This window comes from Colossoma macropomum, unplaced genomic scaffold (genome assembly GCF_904425465.1).
Source record: "Colossoma macropomum unplaced genomic scaffold, Colossoma_macropomum, whole genome shotgun sequence".
In the NCBI taxonomy this organism is placed as follows: Eukaryota; Metazoa; Chordata; class Actinopteri; order Characiformes; family Serrasalmidae; genus Colossoma; species Colossoma macropomum.
The window spans coordinates 17950940-17973137 of record NW_023494789.1 but is presented as its reverse complement, the minus strand read 5'-3'; the positions used below and the strand labels follow the sequence as shown (position 1 = coordinate 17973137).

At 40.2% G+C, this 22198-nt stretch overlaps 1 protein-coding gene across 3 annotated transcripts in view; it reads left to right on the top strand.

Moving 5' to 3' along the window:
* Positions 1 to 22198, top strand: part of ryk (receptor like tyrosine kinase) — a 62383-nt gene that overhangs the window by 14737 nt on the left and 25448 nt on the right. The window contains exons 2-8 of one of the 3 annotated variants that reach the window (XM_036570391.1): positions 12631 to 12752; positions 14416 to 14515; positions 15385 to 15516; positions 16212 to 16271; positions 16592 to 16730; positions 18505 to 18605; positions 21522 to 21605. In XM_036570391.1, coding sequence (XP_036426284.1) covers positions 12631 to 12752; positions 14416 to 14515; positions 15385 to 15516; positions 16212 to 16271; positions 16592 to 16730; positions 18505 to 18605; positions 21522 to 21605 — 738 coding nt within the window. Of the gene's footprint in view, positions 1 to 12630; positions 12753 to 14415; positions 14516 to 15384; positions 15517 to 16211; positions 16272 to 16588; positions 16731 to 18504; positions 18606 to 21521; positions 21606 to 22198 lie in introns of all 3 variants that reach the window. The other 2 variants (XM_036570389.1, XM_036570392.1) reach the window with 2 other exon arrangements.

Below are 22198 nucleotides of genomic sequence, written 5' to 3'. Positions count from 1 at the left end.
CCTGCTAAGTTATTCACCTCCACCGTACCCTCTTTAGCATGGTTTAACCTTTGTTTAGTTTATTGTTTAACATTTATTGGGTAGTGAATTCTGCTGGTCTGGTGCTTAGAATTCTTGCTTGTAATTTGTCAGGTTATTAGAGGGCTGAATTCTCCATTTGCCAAAGGTGAAAGCACAGTGTGCAGGGAAGTAGGGGCAGTGCGATTTGGAAACCAAGAGGCAGTGAGGCCTTTATAGTTTGTGTAATGCAGCATGTTCATAGGTCTTTGCATTCTTAATACACATACAGGTTAAGGGATGCTCCTGCCATTTTAGTAGTTTCTTAGACATAACAATAATACGTAAAATATTTAACATGGTTTTTTTATCCAACATAGATTATTTTTATAGTCTTTATTACAGCTTTAGGGGTACTTAAAATGTTATCTTTACCCTGAGTATTTAGTCATTTAAAAGGTGGTCCACCTGACTTCATAACCAGTTTCATAACAGTATTACATTGTGACAGTGTGGTCTGCAAATACTGTGTTTGGAAAGTTGACTGTACTGTGAAAGTGTAGGAATGTTTAAAACATCAGTTAAGGGGAAAAAGTTCCAGGCAAATACTCTCTGCATCATTACCTGTTACTGCCCTCTGAAGCAAATATGTCTGTGTTTAAAGTTGTCTGTTAGAGAGAAGGTGTTATGCTAAGGCTGTTCCCAGCATGTTCCCAGAACCTCTCCAAACATTTGGCTTAAAATAGGGACCTGTACAACACCTGTTTGGCCCACGTGGCAGTGACCTGCACTGCCACAGTATTGTGCCTCCTAAATCCTGAGTGGTCATAGAAATAATCACTGGTGTTTTTGTCCTTTAATAACAACACAAGCCATTAGAAAGACATGAGTGTAAGGGTGACTCAGTAACGTGGCAAATGTTTGAATTGGCTGTTGTGTCTTCATTGGGTTGGCTTCCAGCACATTGGCTCATGAGTAAAGCAATGAAGCAGAGAGGCTGTGCTGGTCTCTGGTGCTTTTTAATGGTTTTACCAACAGCATCTTGTAAGAACTCCTCTAATGACTGTAGGAATCCGGAAAAAAAGACATGTCTTTGGAGATGCTGTATTTACTGCCTGTCTGTTTCTGACTGTGTGGTTGTCATTATGCTATGAGTAGTTTTAATTGGTTTTACACATGCAACAAAGCCTGTAAATCCTTCAGTGTAACCCCCAAACCCCCAAAAACATGCACGCTTGCACTCACCACATCTTCTTGCTCCCTGTGAAGGCTTCTGGGTTTTTCCCTGCTTTCCTCCCTCAGTCAGGTGGGCCTACATCAATGAGTGGTGTCCAGCCAGAGAATTTACATGAAATCTCAGAAAGATACATTTACATTTCTGTGGCCTGTTGGTTAGATCAGGGTCAAGGTAAGGTAGTTTGTGTAGCATTTGAAACGGACATGCAAAGTCCTTTGGGGGGAAATTCCTGCCTCAGCTTTCTATCCCAAAGCCCTTCAGCCTTCAGCAAAGGTATTCTTTCCAGATTCTTCCTTTCACATGATTCATCAATGGTGTGTATGTTCTTCTGCACGTACTGTAAATAACTGGACTGTTTAGTTTGCTGTTTCATGGAAGATCCATCAGTACCTGCTGAGTGCAAGGGGCTCTGTAAAAGATTCTTTTTTTCCCCTCTCCCCTGTTTGTTGCCTATAATAACATATCAAATATCTCGTTCATGATGGAAGACCTGATACCGGTCCACTGGAATGTCACCTAGCCCATAACTGCCAAACACCCAGTATCCAGTGAAATCATCTTGCCATTAAAGACTCTTTAAAGCTGCTTCTTGAATAACAAGCCAGCGCTCGGCTCTATTGACAAATGCCTCTGCAGTGACCATATAGTCAGCTCGACTTGAACATGTGCCCAGAGCCAGAAAAAGCAAAGGAGGGGGGGAGGCTTTCAAGAGGAGTGAGCTGAAAGATGAGTAGGGAGCTCTTACAAAGAGAGCCCGTGAATAGGAGAGGAATGATTGTCAGTACTATTCACGTTTCTATGCCTGTCCCTTTTAGAACTGCCACAGTGAAAGGAGGAGGGCCTCCTCTTTTCCTTCTTTCAGGTTTTTTGTACACAGCACACTACTCTAGCTAGCAAGAATGAGTTTTCAGCACCTGCTTTTCTCCACGCTTCTTCTTCTTTTGGATTCTGCAGTACTTGTTGAGATGCCTTGCTCTTTGCTTGCTTAGTCTGTGGCAATGTCATAAAGAAGAAGCAATTTCAGTACTGCCAGCAGTCAGTTCCACTTTCCTTCTTGCCTTGAACTGTATAAGAATTCGGCAAGCCTGAGGAAATTGCTGCCATGTTTTAGCAAACATTATGTTCTTTCCATCCTCCTCCTCTTTACTAAGTGTAGTATTCACTAAGTGAAAGGCACTTTATCCTTCCTTGTTCAAGGATCTTATAGTAAATCAAGGAAATGGTTTGTGTACCAATATAATGTGAGGAGTGTTTACATATAAAGTTGTTGACCCTCATCATTCCCATGTTTGCCCCAAGGCCATTCATAGAGCAGTTAGTGTAAAAACAGTGCAGCTGTGAGGGGGAGAAGGGCCACTGTGTTGAAATAAGCCTGCATGCTCCTCAAGGCAAAACCCACTTAACTCTTTGTAATCAGCATCACAGAATTTTCCTCATTTCCGTTTGAGACCTAAATCAATTTTGTGCAAAGATTTACCTCTCATTACGTTCCTTTCATCTCCTCCCATTGCTTTCCTTTCACTTTAGCCTCTAGACACTTCATGGCTTAGAACGATGGTGACAAATATGAAACCAGTGAATATATTTGTAGTTGCTAGCTGATAGTCATTAGTCTCAGTAAGACTCAACCTGTAGTTCCTCAACAGCATACAGTCTGGACACTTTTACAAATGAGGCTAGCTGGCCTGATTGATTGTGTGCTCCGTGGATGACCGAATAGAGTATCCTGCCTTTTTATATTGTTCCGTTTGTGTGACCTGAAGAAAGAAGAAAATTACTATTTTGAATTTTGAACGTGCCTCCTTTCACCAAGTAATGAGTTCTTTTCATTCTAGGTGACTTTCCTGGTCCCTGTCCACTCTGGTCTGGTGCCACACTACTAATAACAAACCTTTTTCCGAGCATAGCAGGGAGAGAAAGTCTGTCTGGTAACTGTGGCCCCTGCTGAACTCTAAGCCTCCAGAGGTCAAGCCTCTGCTGTGAAAGGGTCTCAGCCCACGCCTCACATTGGTCAGGGTTACTTTCTCCAGCCGTGTGAGTGAGACCACTGCTGTTTCAACTAACCCCCTATTACTCTGCCAGCTAGACCAGTGTGTGTGCCTTTTCATGTCTGCTCCATGATGGTGTAACCTGGAAGTGGTACAGTCACATCTGAAAGTGCTTTTCAGTCCTCTACGGAGCTCAGGTCTTAGTTAGTCTGCCTGCTGGCTTCTAGTTTACTTTTAGCCCACACCTGTTTGGTATTACACTGATTGCCCTCCTGACCATCTGTGCTGATAGGACAACTCTAGCAGTGAGGAATTCTCCACCAGCAGCAATTCTACTGTTTTCTATGATAATGAGGCCTAAACCCCACAGTGAAACAAGGGTGGGGTCTGTCCTTCTAGCCTTTCTCCAGAAAGCTGATTTAATTTGACACTACCCCCTCTTTGTGCTTCACCAGTCAAGTGTGAATTCAGCTTTCCTTGGACCTTGAGTTAGGAACAGTTTTTACTTCTGCACACTTGACCCACCAAAAATATTATAGCTGTCGTAAAACTGATTAGGGGGATAATGCCCTGTAGAAATCCAATTCTCATTAATTGTATTTCACATTATATGCAAATGTGTAAGGTTTTTTTCCAGTGTGCAACAGATAGTGAACTGTCAACATGAGCAACAATACAGTACTGTGTAGTGACCATATTACTAAAGTAGGTGGCTTTTGTTGTTACTAGGGCTGCGATGACTTTATGCTTATACCGTCTACTCATAGCTATACAAAAGCACTACTTGTTGAGTGGTAAAAAATCTGTTCTTAGGATATGGCTTGGTAATATGACAGTATTTATTGTTACCATGGATAGATTCCGTCGCAATATGCTTTTCTGAGCATATTATGGGTATCGTAAGTGCATAAACTTTTCCCAGCAAATTACAAAGAGAGCAAAATTAGTCCTATTTAACTAGATTTAGTGTAGCACAGTATGGGACATCATTAGATTCCTAGTTTGATAGTATATTTAAGTGTGGCACTACTTTGTCTGTTCTAACTTATCAAAGAAATATAAGCATTGTGACTTAGTGTGTTGTAAAAACTTCTTTGAGTATCGTTATGCTACATTTTTGCCGTATAACCCAGTTCACGTTTGAACAGATAAGACCATGCGATTAATTACACATAAGAATGTGATTGTCATTTAACAGCCCCAATATTATGTTTATAGTAAAAATCGACTGAAGTAAAAATAAAATGTTTTACCAAAAAAAATGACATTACACTTTGTGTACAAATCTTCATTTTGATTTAATTTTATTCTTATTCTTTTTACTTAAAAAGGTGTGTCTTCCAAAAATTTCAGTCGTGCCTAGAAGTCTTTTGAAGACTGTGTAGTAGATGTGTTCAGAGACACTGCACAGTACTGTAAACATTATACTGATGAAGATATGATGAGAATAGTAGATAATTAACTTTCATACTCCAAAGACACACCCTTCATCAAGTTTTGCCTAAATCCTCTTTGAATGTTTAACACGCTCACGAGCGTCAGATTCATCCTCTCGTAGGGGTCTGAAGCACAACTGACAAATGTTCTTTTGCATGTTGCATGCAATTGCACATTTCCTCCAAATTTACATAGTGCAGCTTTACTGTTTAACAGACAATATAATTTGTGTATTTATACAGACCAAAAGTGGGGTTGGAGGTGTTGGAACTCAGTATATTCATTGAGTGCAGCGAATTGTGGGGTAATCAAAGAAGCAACATACAGAATTTAAGACATACTGCTGTTTTATACCCAGCCTTGGTTTTTACCTTTTATTGATCTTATGCATTTCTCCATATATATATATATATATATATGTTTATTTAGCTGATCTGATTGTTCCATTGATCTCTGTCCAATGTCCAGTCTTTTTTTGTTTTCTAATGAAAAACAGACAGTGTGTTAGTCGTTGGTATTCGGGCAGGCTGGTCGTCTAAAGGTAGCAAACCCACTCATTTCCTTTTCCCTGGAGTATCAGGCAAATAATTCCTGCAGCCCACCACAGCCTGATAGCAGTACGCTCTGAGAGCACTTGAAAGAGGAGAATACATTTGGGGGCGGAATGAACGAATCTCATCATGTTCATGCACACTCAAACATAAACATCCACATAATCTGTCTCTCAGTCAGACAGATAAATGTGACTTTGAACAGGCATAAAATGCATTCATCTGAGGTTTGTTTGCCCTGACTCTGCTACCTGGGTTTTTGTTATGAACGTCTAGTGGCTAAGCTTGTACGGGAGCCCTCTCTTTCCCTGGCTTAGTGTCTGGGCCGTCTCCCATGAGTGCGGCTGGTGTTTGTGCACCGTGCACTCGGGCATGGAGGATGAACCAGGCTCTGAGTACAGGAAAGCCTTTGTATTACCTGTGCAGACTCCTGCACCTGGCCCCTACGTTTTGTTCTGGTTTTCCAAAGACAGCAATGTGATCTGCAGTTTGCCACTTGTGTACTTATTTTAACTTGTGCAGTTCTGCAGGTGTCTAAAAAAATTATAAAATGGAAAAAAAAACCCTAGTGAGACATATTCTTCTATCCTTCTTTTCATTATTAACCGCTAAAGGCCAATGCAAAAGATGGTCAATCTCTGCCATTAAATTCTCCATTCGTAATGTGATTTCTAAGGCTACATTTACACAGCAGGTAAAAGTGGCCCAAATCTGATTTTCTCACCAAATCCGATTTTTTGGTTTGGCTGTTCACATTATCTTTTAAATGTGATCTGTATGCGACATCAGTCTGAACAGATTACGCTCCTAAACCGACCCCCATGCGCAAAAGCGCTTCACGTGGCGGCTCATCTAGAGGTAAACAGTCATGACGGCCAGCAAACGCCAGTCGCTCCCGCAGCTTTCAGTTTCGTCTTCGCCAGCATCACAGGAGCGAGTATAAAGTTCCAGTGGTTGACAGCTGTACTCATCACACACAATGCGTTCGAGTTCACCATAAAAAGGGTGTGTTATTCGGCCACTTCTTTGGTTCGTGTCCTCGGATTCTTTAAACTGTTCTCTGACGCTGCAGCCTCGGGCTCCTCCGGTGCGTTCGGCCGTTCCGTTCTAAACCTCTTCGAACATGGAGCGGTTTGATGAGTCTCTTCTAATTTTTCAGTACAGAAACATCAGACTAAATATTTGTGAGTCTCAGCAGTGCGAAATTATGAGGAATGTCGAGTGGTACTGACGTAAAAGTCGCATGAATTCCGATCTGGCTGTTCAGACTGAGTCGCATTGCCGCAGATCGGATACGTATCGGATTTCAGCACCACATATGAAAGGGTCTTAAATCGGAATTGAAAATGTCAGATTCAGTGCGTTTTTTGCTGTTCACACTGCCACACAGATGACACATCTGTGTCGCATTTGAGGAAAAAGATCGGATTTGGGCCACTTTTACCTGCTGTGTAAACGTAGCCTAAGTGTTGTTGCGTTCATTTAGATAAGCAGTAGAAAGTCAGAAGTAGCATTACTGAGTTTGGAGGTAAAAAGACACAGTAAAGTATAGTGTCTATACACCTGAAATAATGACTTAGAATGCTTTTTGGTGGACTACCTTAACGATAGATTAGCAAGGAGCCAACGGCACTGATCACAGTATAGGTTTTATTCTGAAAATTTGAGCTCTACTACAAATTTAGTAAAAAAAATGCTTGAGAGAGCAAAAGCAGAGTGACAGTAAGCTGAAATCGATCCTGTTCTGTGGTGTTTGGGAGAGAGCGTAGTTAGCAGGCTGAACGAGCCACACCAAAACACAGCTTTGGTTGTAGCTAATTGATGCTAAAATGACACCCTTTTAGAGGACAGCACACCCATGGGGTGAAGTTTTTCCAGGGTTTTTCCTGACTCTGACACACCCTTTTCTTATAGACCACAAGAACTATGTTCACAAAGCCCAAGACATGCCCACAGGGTTTTTACAATGGATGTGGTATAAAATTAATGGCTACTATTAGATACAAGTAATAGTAACATTTAATGATACTAGTGATGGTTAGTGGTACACTCACATAAGAGAAGACATACATATTAAAACAAAAACAGATAAACAAACAAATAAATAAATAAACTACTCTACTCTCCTGTCAGTTAACAAAAGTCACTAACCTGTCAATATCTCTAACATTTTTTCTCAGTATTTGACCAGGACACAATTGTTTTTATTTTGGTTTTATTTATACTGTTGTACAGTCCAGAAGAGTAATGTCCCAAAAATAAGCCAAACAAGATGCGCAGGAACGTTTATGAATGGTTTAAAAAAAATAGCTTATTAATGATTAATATTCAGTTCATACACACATTAAAAGGGCACTTTTGCCCTTTTTATTGTAACTGTTTATCCATGCCTTTTAAGGTGTTCATGACCTAATTAATAACCATTAATGAATTCATTTTAAACCATTTATAAACTCTTTACAAGGGTGGTCTTATTCTAAAGTGGTAACCATGAATGACAATAAGGTTCATGTCTACCTTTAAATTTATACAGTAAATTGGGTGTTGAATATGCTGGGTTTTTTTGAAGTAATAGAGCAATTTATCCACACCGTGACCCAATTAGGTTTAACATTTTAAATTCACTCTCCCAAAAAACAAAGATTTCCCCCCCCTTTTCTGTTAGCTCCACCTATCGATGAGCTCCCACACCACCAGTCAGTGAGATATAAATCTGTGGAGTGTGTTATTTTATTCGTTCGGACATGGAATAGAAATTTGATGTGTCGTAATTTTGAAATACCATCATAATTTTTAAATATTGTCATTAATTTTTCATTTCACAGTATACTGTATTACAGTCATACCGCCCAATCCTAGTCACTAATTAGATGAGCACATGGCATGATTTTTTAGGCCTTAGTTTATTAAAACTTGCCAGCTCATCAGTTTAACAGTTAAACAATGCTGCAAACTAGGAAAGAGGAGCCGGTTAGTGTTAGCATTAGCTTAGATAGCATGATAACAGCTCTCCACAGAACTGATTCTGTTTAACTAAAGCACCGACACAAGTTTAATTGATAATGATTCAAATCTGAACACGGTGCATCCAACAAGATTGTCTTTTCCATTTTTATTTTTTTTTTACAGTGATGGAAACAAGGTAGCACACAAAGCTTCAATTCTGTATTCTGAACTTTATTTTAGTGTTGTAAACTGGGATACATGTGTGACGTGCAGGTTCATGAGGTTAACAAAGTGTGTGCTCAGCAGTGTGTAGATATTATTCATCTTCATTCATAGTAATTCAAATTTTTTTTGCACCCTTTCTTTTCTTTGTTCTTCGATTTATTTGTAAACTGGAATTTAGATTTTCTGTGCTATGGTAATTTATTGTCTCTATTTATAGGCATACAGTGAGATCAGACATTGTGATTTTGCAGTTAACCTATTTGCATTCCATTCAGCTATTTCTGCACTCCCTTGTGCATTTAATGTTATGAGACGTGCACTGACCTGCATAAATCTCAGCGGTACCCAGATCAGCCGTAAGGTAAGGCCTCAGCTCAAGGAGAATGTTGCCCACTCTTTGCAACTCTGTGGAATCACAGCATTAGCACAGACAAATGTTTCTGTACTCAAACTTTTCTCACTTACTTCCTGAGCTCAAATCTGGGCCAAGCCTCACTCCTACCTTCCTCTGCCATGCCTTTTATAAAGCCATCTCCTCTGTCCCACTTGGGCTAGGTTTGAGCCCGGTCAGTTTGAAGATAAGATAGAAAGATACACCACTGAGGGAACTGTAGGGCTTTTTCTGAGCCACCGAGATAAAGCCTTGTGGAATTTTCTCTTTGGCCTGGCTTGTTTTCTCTTTTGGCCTGTCTGCTTTTTCAGAACAGTGGAAGTGATTCAAGCATGAAAGGGGTTTTGAAGCCATATAAAAAGACATGGCACCCCCCTCATGGCAGTAGTTAAGGGCTGGTGTTGGAGCAAGCGGAAACCACGAGTGAGGGCATTTTTTTTTTTTTTAAGCTTATGCGGTTGACCACAACTTCTTTGAAAGCGACTTGTTGTTACTCGTTGCATAAAAAACAGAAATGCTTACCACAGACAAACATAGTGGAGTAAAATGAAGCTGGAGGTGTTATAATAAACTCTTACTAAGCCGTTACTGGTGAGTTTGTTTTTCTGCTCGCTGTGGCTCAACCTACCAGCCTTTCATTTCTCAGCCTTTTATTTCACAGCCTTTCATTAGCCGCTACATTTTCATACATTCTTTTTTTGTGGTTGACCAGTAGGTTTCGGTGATAAAAACACTGGGTCATGCCCCTTTGACTCCTCCATCCACACTCACTCCCCAGTCCACCACAGTGGAGCAAGGCCTGGTGTCAACTTGCAATTCCCAAAATCTTGTTTTGGTACAGAGCTGTTGAGAGTGTACAAAGCCAAGAGATTCAGAGTAAGAAAGGAGTGATTAAACTAGAGTATATGCCCTACAACCAACCACCCACCCACCCACCCAATCCTTCCCTCTCCTTTCCTTCCTCTCACTTTTCCCATCGGTCTGGTTTTAAGTGGTACCAAGGCAGGGTGGACAAAAGCAAGGCCAGAGAAGTCACACGGATCAGAGCCGGAGGAAGGTAATTACACCAGGCTCAAATCTGCGGCTGTGTGCCTGGTATTCCTCACGCCTCAGTGCTTTCCTTCAGCTGAGCAATTTTTTTCTTTCCACTGTGTTTATAGTTAGACTGAAGCTGGCCAGGTCTGCTGTCTGGACTCATCACCAGTGTCGTTGTCGAGGGCTCCCGCGTTGTGGCAGGGTCTGTCCCACAGCGTTCACACAGCTGATTAGGTTTGGAGTTGCCGAACGTCCCTTTATATCAGGCACAGCCTCATCAGCCTGGTCTAGCCTGTGGTCTTTCCACCCAGCAGGCTACCACTATGCTTCAGCCAGATGATTATGAATGGTTCTAATTGGGCAGAAGAGCTCACACAGTTAAAGAGAGAGTGATAGGGACAACTCTCTGAGCCCTTGTGGCACATGGAATTAATGTGACAGCTTTTATAGAAGAGCTTCAAACTTGACTTTAAGCTCTTAACTCTAAGGATCTATCTATTGGTTGGTACAGAATACAGTTCTTCAGTTTTTCCCTTAACCATGTAACCTACATATTACTTTAATAGTAGATATGGAATAATTGATAAAAAGCCTTATAACTGAACAATACGTGTAAATTGAATCCACACACTGTGCACTCTGTTAGACAGTGTCTGTCTGGACAGGAATATTTTTTTAGTTCTGTGCTACAGCTTTGAAATGAACCAGTGACTGAGATTGAAGTATACCTTTTATTAGAGGTGCATTACACTACAAAGACAGGATTGAAGCCAAAAAGCTCCTGAAATGAGCACAAATTAAATTACATTGTGGGATGCAGAATTAAAGCAGTCATAACAGTTTTATTTTAGAGAATTTTAATTTAGCCAAGTGCTTATGCTCCTGTGGAAGGGGGAGGATTAAAAAGTGCAGAATGAACAAGGAGGGGTAACTAAACAATTTCTCTATGGTTCACCCAGTATAGATTCCCTTGAAATAAAGATGTTCTGCACCTTGAAAGAAGAATTTCACAAATTTCTGAAAATTCTTGCATAAATAAATTGTTGAGATATAAACAGTCTTACAGAGTGGTTTGATGTGTTAAATGGTTCACTGAAGAGAAATGTCCAACCCTGATTTCTTACCATGATTTCTTACCTTACAAACCAGGAATCACGGTGCCTGCAACACAAATATAGCCGTTTTATTTGCTACTCAAAACAACCAGTGAAAATGCGTGTCTTTTGAGTTTTTACATGTAAGATAATGTATGGTAATGTATTTGTAACCATTTTGTGTAAGAACTTTCTGTGAGGTATCTTTGAGACATTAAATGCTTCAGATGGCTGGTTTCTATTATCACTGTAGCAAAAATTCTTGCAAAAAAGTTTCTCTACAACACAGCATTTCATATCCAATCACCCCGAGTGACTTTGTTTACATGTTATTGATTGAGTTATGCATACATTTGGAAAATTGGTAGAATTTCCTTTTAACCTTGTAGTCATTGTTTCCTTTCTTTCTGATGTACTGAAAAAGAGAGCCAAAACACCAAACTTGTCACACTCAGGTTATTACTGTAGGCTGTATTGTGTTCTACATAGACAGCATTTTAATAACAATGACAAGAACACAAAAAAATGCTAAAACCGATTTCTTTGATCTATTTATTGTTATCTTAAGAGTGGGTAGGGGGGGCAATGCATTCGCTCTTCCCCCTCCTTTAAAGCAGACTCCTAGCAGGCTGATAGACCGGCTCCACTTGCCTGAGCCAGAGACTCCCAGCCTTGATAGGGCTGCCCCAGGGCATGGCTGGAGATTTCAGCCGTCAATCAACTTCGCATGTTCCTGTGCCTCAGTTGTGTGGGAATCAGCCTGGTCCTTGAAACCTCAGCCACACATCCATCAGCACTACCTTTCTGGCTGCTAATGGGGATAAATGTAGCCCCTCTGTAGTGCACAGGTGTGTGTTGCAGGCTGGGTGAGAGGCTTTTTGGGTTGAATCTGCCTGAGGAATGTGCCTGACTGAGACCCTGTTTAGATTAGTGTCCTTAGCCTGAGTTATTAGAAAATGGAGGCCAGCCTAGCAGAGAGAAAGGTTGTTCTGGTTTGATGATAGTGAAGGGTGATGACCTTAAACATAAACATCTTATAGCTGGGATTTCTCTTCACGCTCCATAGGCGTGATAACTGGGATAATGTATAGAGCTGAACACTTTTAAAGCGTGAGCCATCACTCTCTTGAGTCTGAAAGCCACCACAGAGGAGAGAGAGAAGTGGTCTCTGTTCATTGATTGGATGTAGGTCTTGGCCATTTCAAAGTATTTTAGACTTATGGTATTCATTCCACTGTTTCCCCATCCCATACCTCAAATATTCTTCTTGTTGGAAATGTGCTCACACTTTGGCGGCCGTCTCATCTTCTCATTATGATTTAGTCAGTTCCGAGGTTTATTTTTTCTGGTATTTAATGAGGATTGTTCTTTTGTGAATGGTGTCTGAACATTTGTAAGAGACTCAAACATGGGTTATGGCTGTAAGAAAACGTTTTTGTGTGGCCATAATGTGTTACCATGGTTTTTTTCCCCCAATGTACTCCCATGCTCTGCAGAATCCATTAGTCTGTAAATGAGTGCATAGGATGTTTTTGTGGTAAAATGCAGTTCACTTGGGCACGGAGCCGGAGGCTGCCAGAAGCCGTATTTTACATCTTCATCTGAAAGGATTGCAAGAAGGAAATGGAGGAGGAAGAGCTTTATTGGTGCTTGTGTTGCTTGTTTTCTCATTTTCTCCTCGCTCCCACTCTTGGTCAGTACTGATAAGCTCTTTTGTGTGTTTCTGCAGGTCTGGACGCTGAGCTGTACTATGTGAGAGATGATGTGGTGAACAATTATGCTCTCTCTTTCATTCTGCCAGTACCCAGCGAGACCAACAGCCTGCACTTTACCTGGCACTCCAAAAGCAAGGTGGGTAATAAAAATGAAAATGATAGTTTACAGAAGCTAAACCAAGACTATAATGTTCTCTACAGCATGAACTGAAATGGAATATTACTTAAAGTTTGTTTTTGTATTTCCAGTGCAGGATATTTAACTTTATCTCTTCGGTTGTTTGGCTAGTTTTTCTTTAAGGGAGAGCGTGCAGCCTTGCCAAGCACAATCTACTGTGAGTCTATTTTAGCTAAAACAGCAGACCTCATCTGAACAAAACTACAGTCCAGTTTGGGATTATTTTGGGTACTAACTGCTTCCTAACTAAAGCGGATGTGTACCTGCTGGCAGCGATTGTAAAAAGGAATGAAGCTATGCTAAAATGAAATGACTACACCGTGGTTAGCATTATAACAATATGAATGCTAACAGCGCTGTGATGTGCTCCCTGCATGGCGTACAAACAAAGCAAGGCCATAGGAGGCCATAGACTAACATTCTGTTTTTTTAGGAGTGCTGGCTGCTCTGTGCATTATTATATCAGATATTCCAGTTTTTGGTTTGTAACAAAATTTTACTTATTTATTCATTCCTTTTTACAACAAATGCCTCAATAAGACCACATTTGTAGTTTGTCAGATACAGAGACAGAGGTGTCTCACAAGATCTTTGCTTACCTAGACAGCAGTAATGATGAAGGAAGTTTAAGATGTAAACCTCTTTTTAGCTATGTTTATTCATGGATAATTTAGTTGGTTTCCTGGATGCATTAAGCTCTGCAAGTTCATGATCCGTCACTAACTGTAGTCAGAGTTCAAGTTCTGTTTATGTGTGCTAACATAAATCTCATTTGGTATCGATGGCTTCACAACTTATACAAATTGGTTGAACCAATTGGCTACTCTGGTATCTTTGTGTAACAAAGATGATAAAATGACAGAGGATGCCCTCATTTTCCTCAAGTTGGCTGTCACTCAGGAGTCAAAACTAGCGCTGAATGGCCAAGGATGTAATTGTGATTATTTTTTTCCTGAACAAAATTGTGACTGATTTTTAAATAATTGTTGTCTGGACCTTAATTTATAGAAATGTTATCTTGCCCAAGAAAATCAAAATAATCATGTTTCTGACTTGTGGCTTAAACACAGAATGTAGAATACCAGACTGCCAGGTTGTGTTGTGCATTGTGCATGAGTGTTTGTTGTTTCTGATTAGTATTACTCAGGGCTGCCCAATCCTGGTCCTGATAATCTACCACCCTGCAGAGTTTAGCTCCATGCTAAATCTAACACAATTGATCCAGGTAATGAAGGCCTTTAGGGGCGTCTGACTGTTAAAGACAGGTGTGTTGGATTTGAACTCTCCAGGGTAGTAAATCTTTTGGAAGACATCCACAGGCAGTTCACAAGCTCTCCACAGCACCTGGGCTGTCAGCTTTGTGTTAATTATTGCCCCTTGGTTTTCACATTAAATAGGTGACACTCACCTTTAAATTGAAGCCTCTTCTTAAGAATCCACAATCTAGAATTATGTTTATTCTAAAGGATTAAAAATTTTCTAGACATGCACTGATGTATTTTTATAATGACTGTTACTAAGAAACTGACTGGCTGATATGCGATCTCATTAATAATGCTGGGTTAGTGTATCCTCTCAGCCTGACCCTGTTTCCCTTCCCCACTCTCAATGTCATATGCAGGTGGAGTACAGGTTGGGCTTCCAGGTGGAGAACCCTGCAGCCATGGACCAGCCGCAGAGCAACATCTCAGCCCAGGGAGAGATCCCTCGCACCCGCTCAGGTGAGACAGACACAAAAACACCTACACACCTGCTCTCATGTTGCAGTCACTGCAGAAGCCTTCTCTTAATCTTTCTAGAGCAGGAGTATCTCTGGTTCCAGAGGGCAAGAGCACTGCAGAGTTTAGCGTTCTATGTCATTTAAAGAAAACTTCTAGACCGTTTAGAATAAGTGTTTTGATGTGAAATCATGCATCATAGAGAAACTTAGCACCCAAATTTCTTTACAGTGTGGATGATTGAAACCAGGGGTTGCCAGGGACAGATTTTGTGAGACCTCTGGGCACCAAAGTCTTTGTAGATGCACTATATATATGTATATGTGTGTGTGCGTGTGTATGTATGTATGTATGTATGTGTCAGGCGACGTATTTGAAACAATGTAATAGCTTTCTGTGATGTAGCTATTAGAAGCATTACATTGCTTTGGACATCTGGTTCTTATTGCCACTGCTGTGAACAGTTCTGAGGATATCACATCATAACACTCTTTATGACTTTGTTTACATCTTAATGACTTAATTATGCAGAAATGTAAAACATTTGGTGGAATTCCCCTTTAACACTCCAAACTTGATACAGAGAGTTTGTAGATGGAAAACACTGATCTCTGTAGAGCTGTGGTCATTACGGTGATATCAATGCAGTTTGCCTTATTAGAATAAACTTTGTGGTAGAGTTCACTCATGCAGTGTCATATTTGGAATTTGAAAAACACCTATGTTTGTATGTATGTATTGACATCTGTTTTGGGAGTGAAACGTTTAGATTGGTGCATCCTTTTTTGCATGTTTGTCTTGGTATTCATATCTCTTTGTACAGTACCATTTACTGCTCCCTCCAACACACTGTACCTGCTTTGCGTACCCAGTTTTCAGAGTGGATCTCTTCTGCTCTGGGAAAGTGGATGGAGAGGCCATTCTGACAGTGCAGCTGAATCTGACTATCCATGCCAACAACTTCACAGTGCTCAACTTCAAACGCAGGAAAATGTGCTATAGAAGTAAGACTACTTCAGTTTGTGATCATTTTAGCACCTTTTGTTTTCTGTCATACAGATTCTTTGTGTGTGTATGTGTGTGCTCGTGCGTGCATACTCTCCTGATGCGTGCTTTACTATCTCCATTATCCAAACCCATCTCCACGCTTTCCCTCTCCCTCTGTAATGAGAGCTGTGAGTATTGTGCAGTTGGCACAGCTCGCTCCCTGAGGCAGTCTGAAACTGACACACTGAAGATAATTACACAGTCTCCCTGTCATATGCTTCCCTAGAGGAAATGCCCAATAAATTTATGCTTGGCTTATTTAAAGCACATGAGCTAAATTAGCTGCCTGGGAAGAAAAAGTGTTTGTATATGTCCTTATTTCCTTTCCCTCATGGTAAAATAGGGCTTGTGTGTGTGTGGGTTTTCCCCGATAGTGTCTTTTTTTGCTGAAAAGAATCCTGTCCCAGTTAAACAGCTGTATTTCTTTGCAGCAAAATTGTAGTTGTAGTAGTTTTGGATAGTTTGTGCTCACAACTTTGTTCTGTTGCTTAGTTTTGTCTCTTTTTTTTAAGCCTTGTATACAGTTTGACATGGTTCATGTTCTTGCTTGTCTGCATTGTCGTTGTGTCCTATCTCTTAATCTTTGGCTACTGCTCAGAGAAACTTACCACTTTTGCCTGAACTTGCCTTTTAATACTTTATTTTTAACCAGGAATCGAGCAGCCAGACCCTCCCAAAATCCCTCCATTCCCCAACAGGACCAAGCCAGATTGTGAGTATTCTCCATTTTCTGAGTTTACTTAGCTGAGCATATATTTTTATTTATTTATTTATTTATGACTATTGTCATAGTCCAAAAAAATACATATCTGAAAAAGTAACTCAAGATGGATGCACAAATGTATAAAATTATGTCACAAAGAATGCATTGTTGCAAAACTGCAAAAAAAAAAGTTGTAGGGTTGAGCTGCCAATACTGATGCCAATACCTGAATGATACTTTTTCCAATACCTAATTTTTAAACCACAAGTCTTAACGTGTCTTTCTCTCTCTGTCTCTTTGTCCCCTGTGCTTTGTTTTGCCCTCAGTAGACAGTGTGAACGCCCCTACAACATCTACAAGAGTGTTCTACATCAGTGTAGGGGTGTGTTGTGCCGTCATCTTCCTTGTGGCCATCATCCTCGCTGTGTTGCACCTGCACAGCATGAAGAGAGTAGAGGTGGATGACAGGTGTGTTTTGGTCTTTGTCATCTAGTTGTAGTGTTTGGCTGAAGGACTGAGGAAAGTCTTTAGTGGTTAAATATCGAATATGAAGGAAGAAGGAAGTCGATTCTCTCTGTGTGTTTATTTGGTTTGCTAAAAGAAACTGGCTAAAGTGGATTTCCTCAACAGGAAAGAGTATGGCTCTGTTTGTAAGGGCAGTACTGACATCTGGAAGTCAAAGGCTAGGCAATATGATGACATATTTATCATTATCGTGCTAAATTGTCACAGTATGCTTTTCTGAGCATATCATCAGTACTTGACCAACTGCAGTTTTCTTTAGAAAAGAGAGCAGTATGTGGAACAATGAATAAAAATCATTGTTCTCGCAAAAATCTTTAAATGTGGCACCACTTGTGGTTTTGTTCCATTCCAACTTATCAGATGTCAAAAAATGTGTGTATTGTGAAAATTTCATGAAGTATCATGGTATTGTATTTTTGCTATATCGCTCACTCTTAGTTTGGGGTGTTTTAAGGTGGTTGACTACATGCCAGCATGTTCAGACTGCCGTGCCAAGGTTCATAAGGAGAGAGGCTGTTGCGGGGCTTTTGCACAGCATTAATGAGTTTAGTGCAAGCTTGATTTGCATAGCTCAGGTTTGTTGATTTGAGTCAACAAATTATTTTATTTTCCTCTTTTGTTGATGCCTGACCCAAATAAGTTTTATTCTGCGGAACATCGTTTAATGCAATACTGGAATACAATTGAGTTATTCAGTGTCATGGAATTGAATTGATTAGGTTAGGCTCATCTTATTTCTGTGTGTGTTAGATCAGATCTGCTTGGTTGTCATCCATAAGCCCCAGGACAGAGCAGCTTTTGAATCCCCAACTGCTTTTACAATCATTCTTAGAACCAGGACGCGTTCACACTTCACTCTTAATGGCAGTATTGTTGGTGTGTGCTCCAGCCAACAAGGATGTAGGACAAAGGAGAAAGAAGCTCTTTGGTGCTTCTGATATTGAGTAAATGACATTACTGCAAGATTGGGTTCAGTGGCTTTCAGAAAGCAGGTTGAGACTCCACTGAGAGTCTTTTCTCATTCCTTAGGGGCCTCCATATTTAACCTCTGGAGTGCAAGGCTAACGGCTTTAATTAGGACAATTATACACCACTTTAGTTTTCTGAAGGGCTGGGGGTCACAGCTGGTTAAAGTAGCTATTCAGGATCTGAGGGCAGCAGAAAAATGAAACGAAGGAAAATTATGGAAACTTCTGTAGCTTTAAAATTTCTTTTCTCGCGGGGCCCAACATGATCTCATAACAAGAACGTCTGGGGGGAAAAATATGAGAAATTTTGGGTGGAAACATAGACTTATTAAGACGCGAAACCAACTGAGCATGAAGTTTCTAAACCAATCCAATGTTTTGTGAAGGAGGAGCTTAAAGGTAGAGAGCTGTGTGCACTCGTCAGCATTGTCAGACACCTACATCCAATGAAAGGCTTGTCTAAGTTAGCATGGCTCAGAAGTCCCCCAAAAACTCATTAGGCGTGAAGATGTGTGCCACATTACATGTAAAAATAAACATTACCCCTTGCTACAGAACAGTTCCATTAGCCAACAATACAGTTTCATTATTGAGTTTGTTTTGATTTTTCCTCAATCCAGTGCCAGAATTTTTAACAAGTTGTCCACAGACTTTTATGCAGCTATATTTGACTCTATAGCCAAATATGACTTACATTTGGTTATAGAAATAAGCAGGTTGCCTCACTACATCCCTCTCCTCTTTTTCAGTGTGAGTGACAGTGGGAGCTCTCAGGGTCTGTCCCAGCCCTCTACCCAGACCACGCAGTACCTGAGGGCGGATACCCCCAACAACGCCACGCCCGTCACTAGTAAGATCAGTGCACGCTCTCTGCTATTCACACATGCTATTTAAGAGACATTCACCCCATCAACATCACAGGGCCATAATAATACCTTTCCCACCATCAGCAAGCAATGATTCATACAGTCCTCTTTCACCTGCTTTAGTCTCTTATTAACCTTTAGAAGTTGCAGTTATTGCCAATGGTAACAGAGCCTGGTGTAATTAGATGTGAATTATTTCTTGTAACTCATTGAAACAAATGGAGAAATTCTGTTGAAAGTGCAGGTTATGAACTTTCAAATGAAATGACTTTTTGTGTTGGCAAGCAGAAAATTTTTTAAATCTATTTGTTTATAAGCAGAGATTGTATATTGTGATTTGAATTTGGTAAAGAAGTTATTGTGTGTACTTGGTGGAAAGAAAAACAATCCTTTGCACTTTACCTGCATTTTTGTTTTACCCAGGATTTTTGTCGACCATGCAGATTAAGATATAAATTGATTGTGACTCATTGCCTTACTATATCTGTTTCTTTTTTTTTCAATTAAAGTATCGAAGGGAGACAGTATTATTAGAATTGTTCCAAGAATTACTCCTGGCATAGACTGTGTGCAGTAGTGTGCGACTGGCTTCTCAGCAGTTCCTTGCCTTGACCCTCTCTTCCCCCGAATCCCCTCAGGCTATGTGGTATTTTTAATGGGACAGAGTCACACGTCTGTCTGCTAGTTTTGCCGCCCTGCCTGCACCTCACATTCCTCCACCTAACGATATAATTGGTAGCAAGTGATCAAATGAGCTAAACTGGAATCAGAAGGTTGCAATAAAAAACACATTCATGCCTGGTGGCCTCTTCTGCACCAGCATCCTTAGGGCATCATGTCTCTCTCGCTGTGTGTATATTTGTGCGTTTTAAGCAAGGCTGCAGGTAGAGATAGCCGATACCCACACGTAGTATCATATTGATGCCGAAATCAGCAGAAAATGTTGGGTTGGATATCTGAGGTTAAAAAAAAATGGATCTGTTCCAATCTAGGCCTTCGTGATGATCTTGTCAGTGATTGAAAAAGTTGAGTAAAGGTGATGATCACAATGTTGAGAAAGGGAGCAGAGAGAGAACTGTTGGTATTCGTGTTCGTTTAAGAAGTGTGCAGGTGGCTGGCTCTTTAACTAAGTTTAGCTTGAGTGCATGAAACTGAAAAATGCTGACCAGAGTTGTTATTGTAGTGAAATTTTCATTAGTTTTTATTTTTATTTAGTTTTTCATTTGAGCTTTTGATTTTAGTTCAGTTTTGTTTTGTTTTAAAGGCACATTAATAGTTTTAGTTGTGTTTTTATTTTCTGAAAAGTAATAGTTTTAGTTAAGCTTTTTAGTTTATATTGTTTTTTTAGTATTACGAGGAACGCTGTGATTATTCACTTTTACTATTAAAACATTGGATTATTATGGGGCCTTCAGAAGCCATTAGGCTACAGTAGGTTAGAGTAAAAAATACAGTATTTTCTGAACAGCTGAAGTGTCCCAGTGGTTCAGTTGCGAAAATATATCTTTTTCCAAAGGTGTCTATAGCTGAACTCTAGAGTTACTCCGCTATAACGACGGAAAACGCCTTGTTTTTTTAATATGTAAAGGATGTGCGCATGGCTTTGTAAATCACTTTCAGTCTAAAGCTATTAGCACAAAGTCGCCACAAATCTGCACCAGAAGCAGCTCACAAAGCTCATATTAGAAAAAATCATGCTAGTTATTTTTACATATCACCCAGGCCTAATCCAGTCCTGTAAAAAATCTAATCTGAAACAGTCACATTGTGTAGTTTGATGATGTTCACTGTGCATTTGGAGTAGTAGAGCATTGATTAGTTGGAGCATAATGGCCTCCTGTCCAATGCTCATCTGAAGTGATGTGCATGAATTAAAAAGTCTGTTTTGAGGTTTAATGTTTTTCTGAAGAAATTGGCCAGTGCTTCAGTGTCTGTATGGGTATCTTAAAAGAAAATGTGGTATCATGGCCTCTCTAGCTGTGAGTAGTACCATGCATGAGTGAGATGGAGCACACTGTGTCCCCCCAGAGTCTCCACAGTCTAAAACTTCAAAAGCAATGTGTAACTTTTTGGATGCTTGTCTCATTTGACGTCTCATTTTTTTTTATGATTTTATTTTTTATTTATTTATTTTTTCAAACAAAGAATGTTGCGTTTTTAGTGACTGAGAAAACACTTCCTGTTATTTGTAGAAAGAAGAGAGGCAAGAAAGCCTCATTTAACTTGGTGACCTCCACCCTCTTACCCTGCTAAGAAGTTGCCGAAATTGGACAGAACCAACAGGAAGTGTTATTTTAGCTCTGTGAGGAGAAGTGAGATGTTTTCTTGGTGGTTACGTTTCCCCGTTGCCTCAAATTGGCCTGATTGGGCTAAAATTAGAGTTTGTATTTGTAAGTGGCAAAGTGGAAAAGCATCTGATATGCTTACTGATTTCTTCAGTTAGGAATCTGTGAAGGATCACTGAGTGTTGAAGGTTCATTTTAGAGAAGATACAGCATACAGAAAACTACTATCCACTTGTGATGAAAACTGTGATAATTTTTCAGCCCTCTCTTTAGAGGAAAACATGTACATCGATGGAGACGGATGTTTTAGATGAGTCATGAACAGTGCTCACTGCAGAATTGGCCTTTCCTAATCTGAATGTTTGCATTTTTATCAAATTGTTGCCACCTAGTGGCCCTAGGTGTTTAGTGCAGGACCTCCTGATTGTGTTGTGTTTGTCTGTTTCTCCTTCCTGTCCCTTTTTTCCCTTCCCAGTGGCTTTTGCACTTATGTGTTGTTAGTATAGACTCCATCCACCTGCCATAATTACCCATCCTTTATCTACCTCTCTCCCTCTGTTCCTCTGACCCTTTCCTTCCCTGTTCCCTTCTTCCCTCCCTCCATCCCTCCATCAGACGTTCATGCTGGCTCTGCTCCCATGCTGCCGCTCTCAGCCGCCTCCTTCCCCCACCCTGGCGTCCCCTCCCAAGAAAGCAAAAGTAAGTCCAGCTCTGCTCCTATAAGGAATGAGAGAGCAAAGATGATCGCACAGTCAGTCTCCGACACACCTCATACTAACACTCTTGTTCCTGTTGTTCTAACCTAGTTGTCAACACACACACACACGCATGCAATATGTGCTAATCATGCCTGCAAAAGTATCAGTTATTACTTATTACTGTTTTTAATGATTTTTACAAAACTATTGTTAAATATTAGACCCGCAGTTTATATGGGTTTGCCCAGATTCATAATATGCAGAATCCTTAAGCGCCTCCCTTCTATACATTTAGCGTAGTCAGTCGTATTAGTACATAATAGTTTAAGGGCTTAACCCTATAAACTACAAACATAATATTTGATTATTAATGCTAAGACTTATTATTCACTAACTACTATAAAACTTATAAGTGACATAGTTTATAAGGAATATCAATGAGGAAGTGAAACACAGGCCTACATACAAATGCTTGAAGTTTAAATGGTTGAGAAGCAGCTCTGTGGTTGTAATTAGCCTATAGTTGATAAGTATAAGCGGTTAGTGAGATTAGGCTCGCCAAAAAGGAACAGTGTCTAATTAAACTCAAACCAA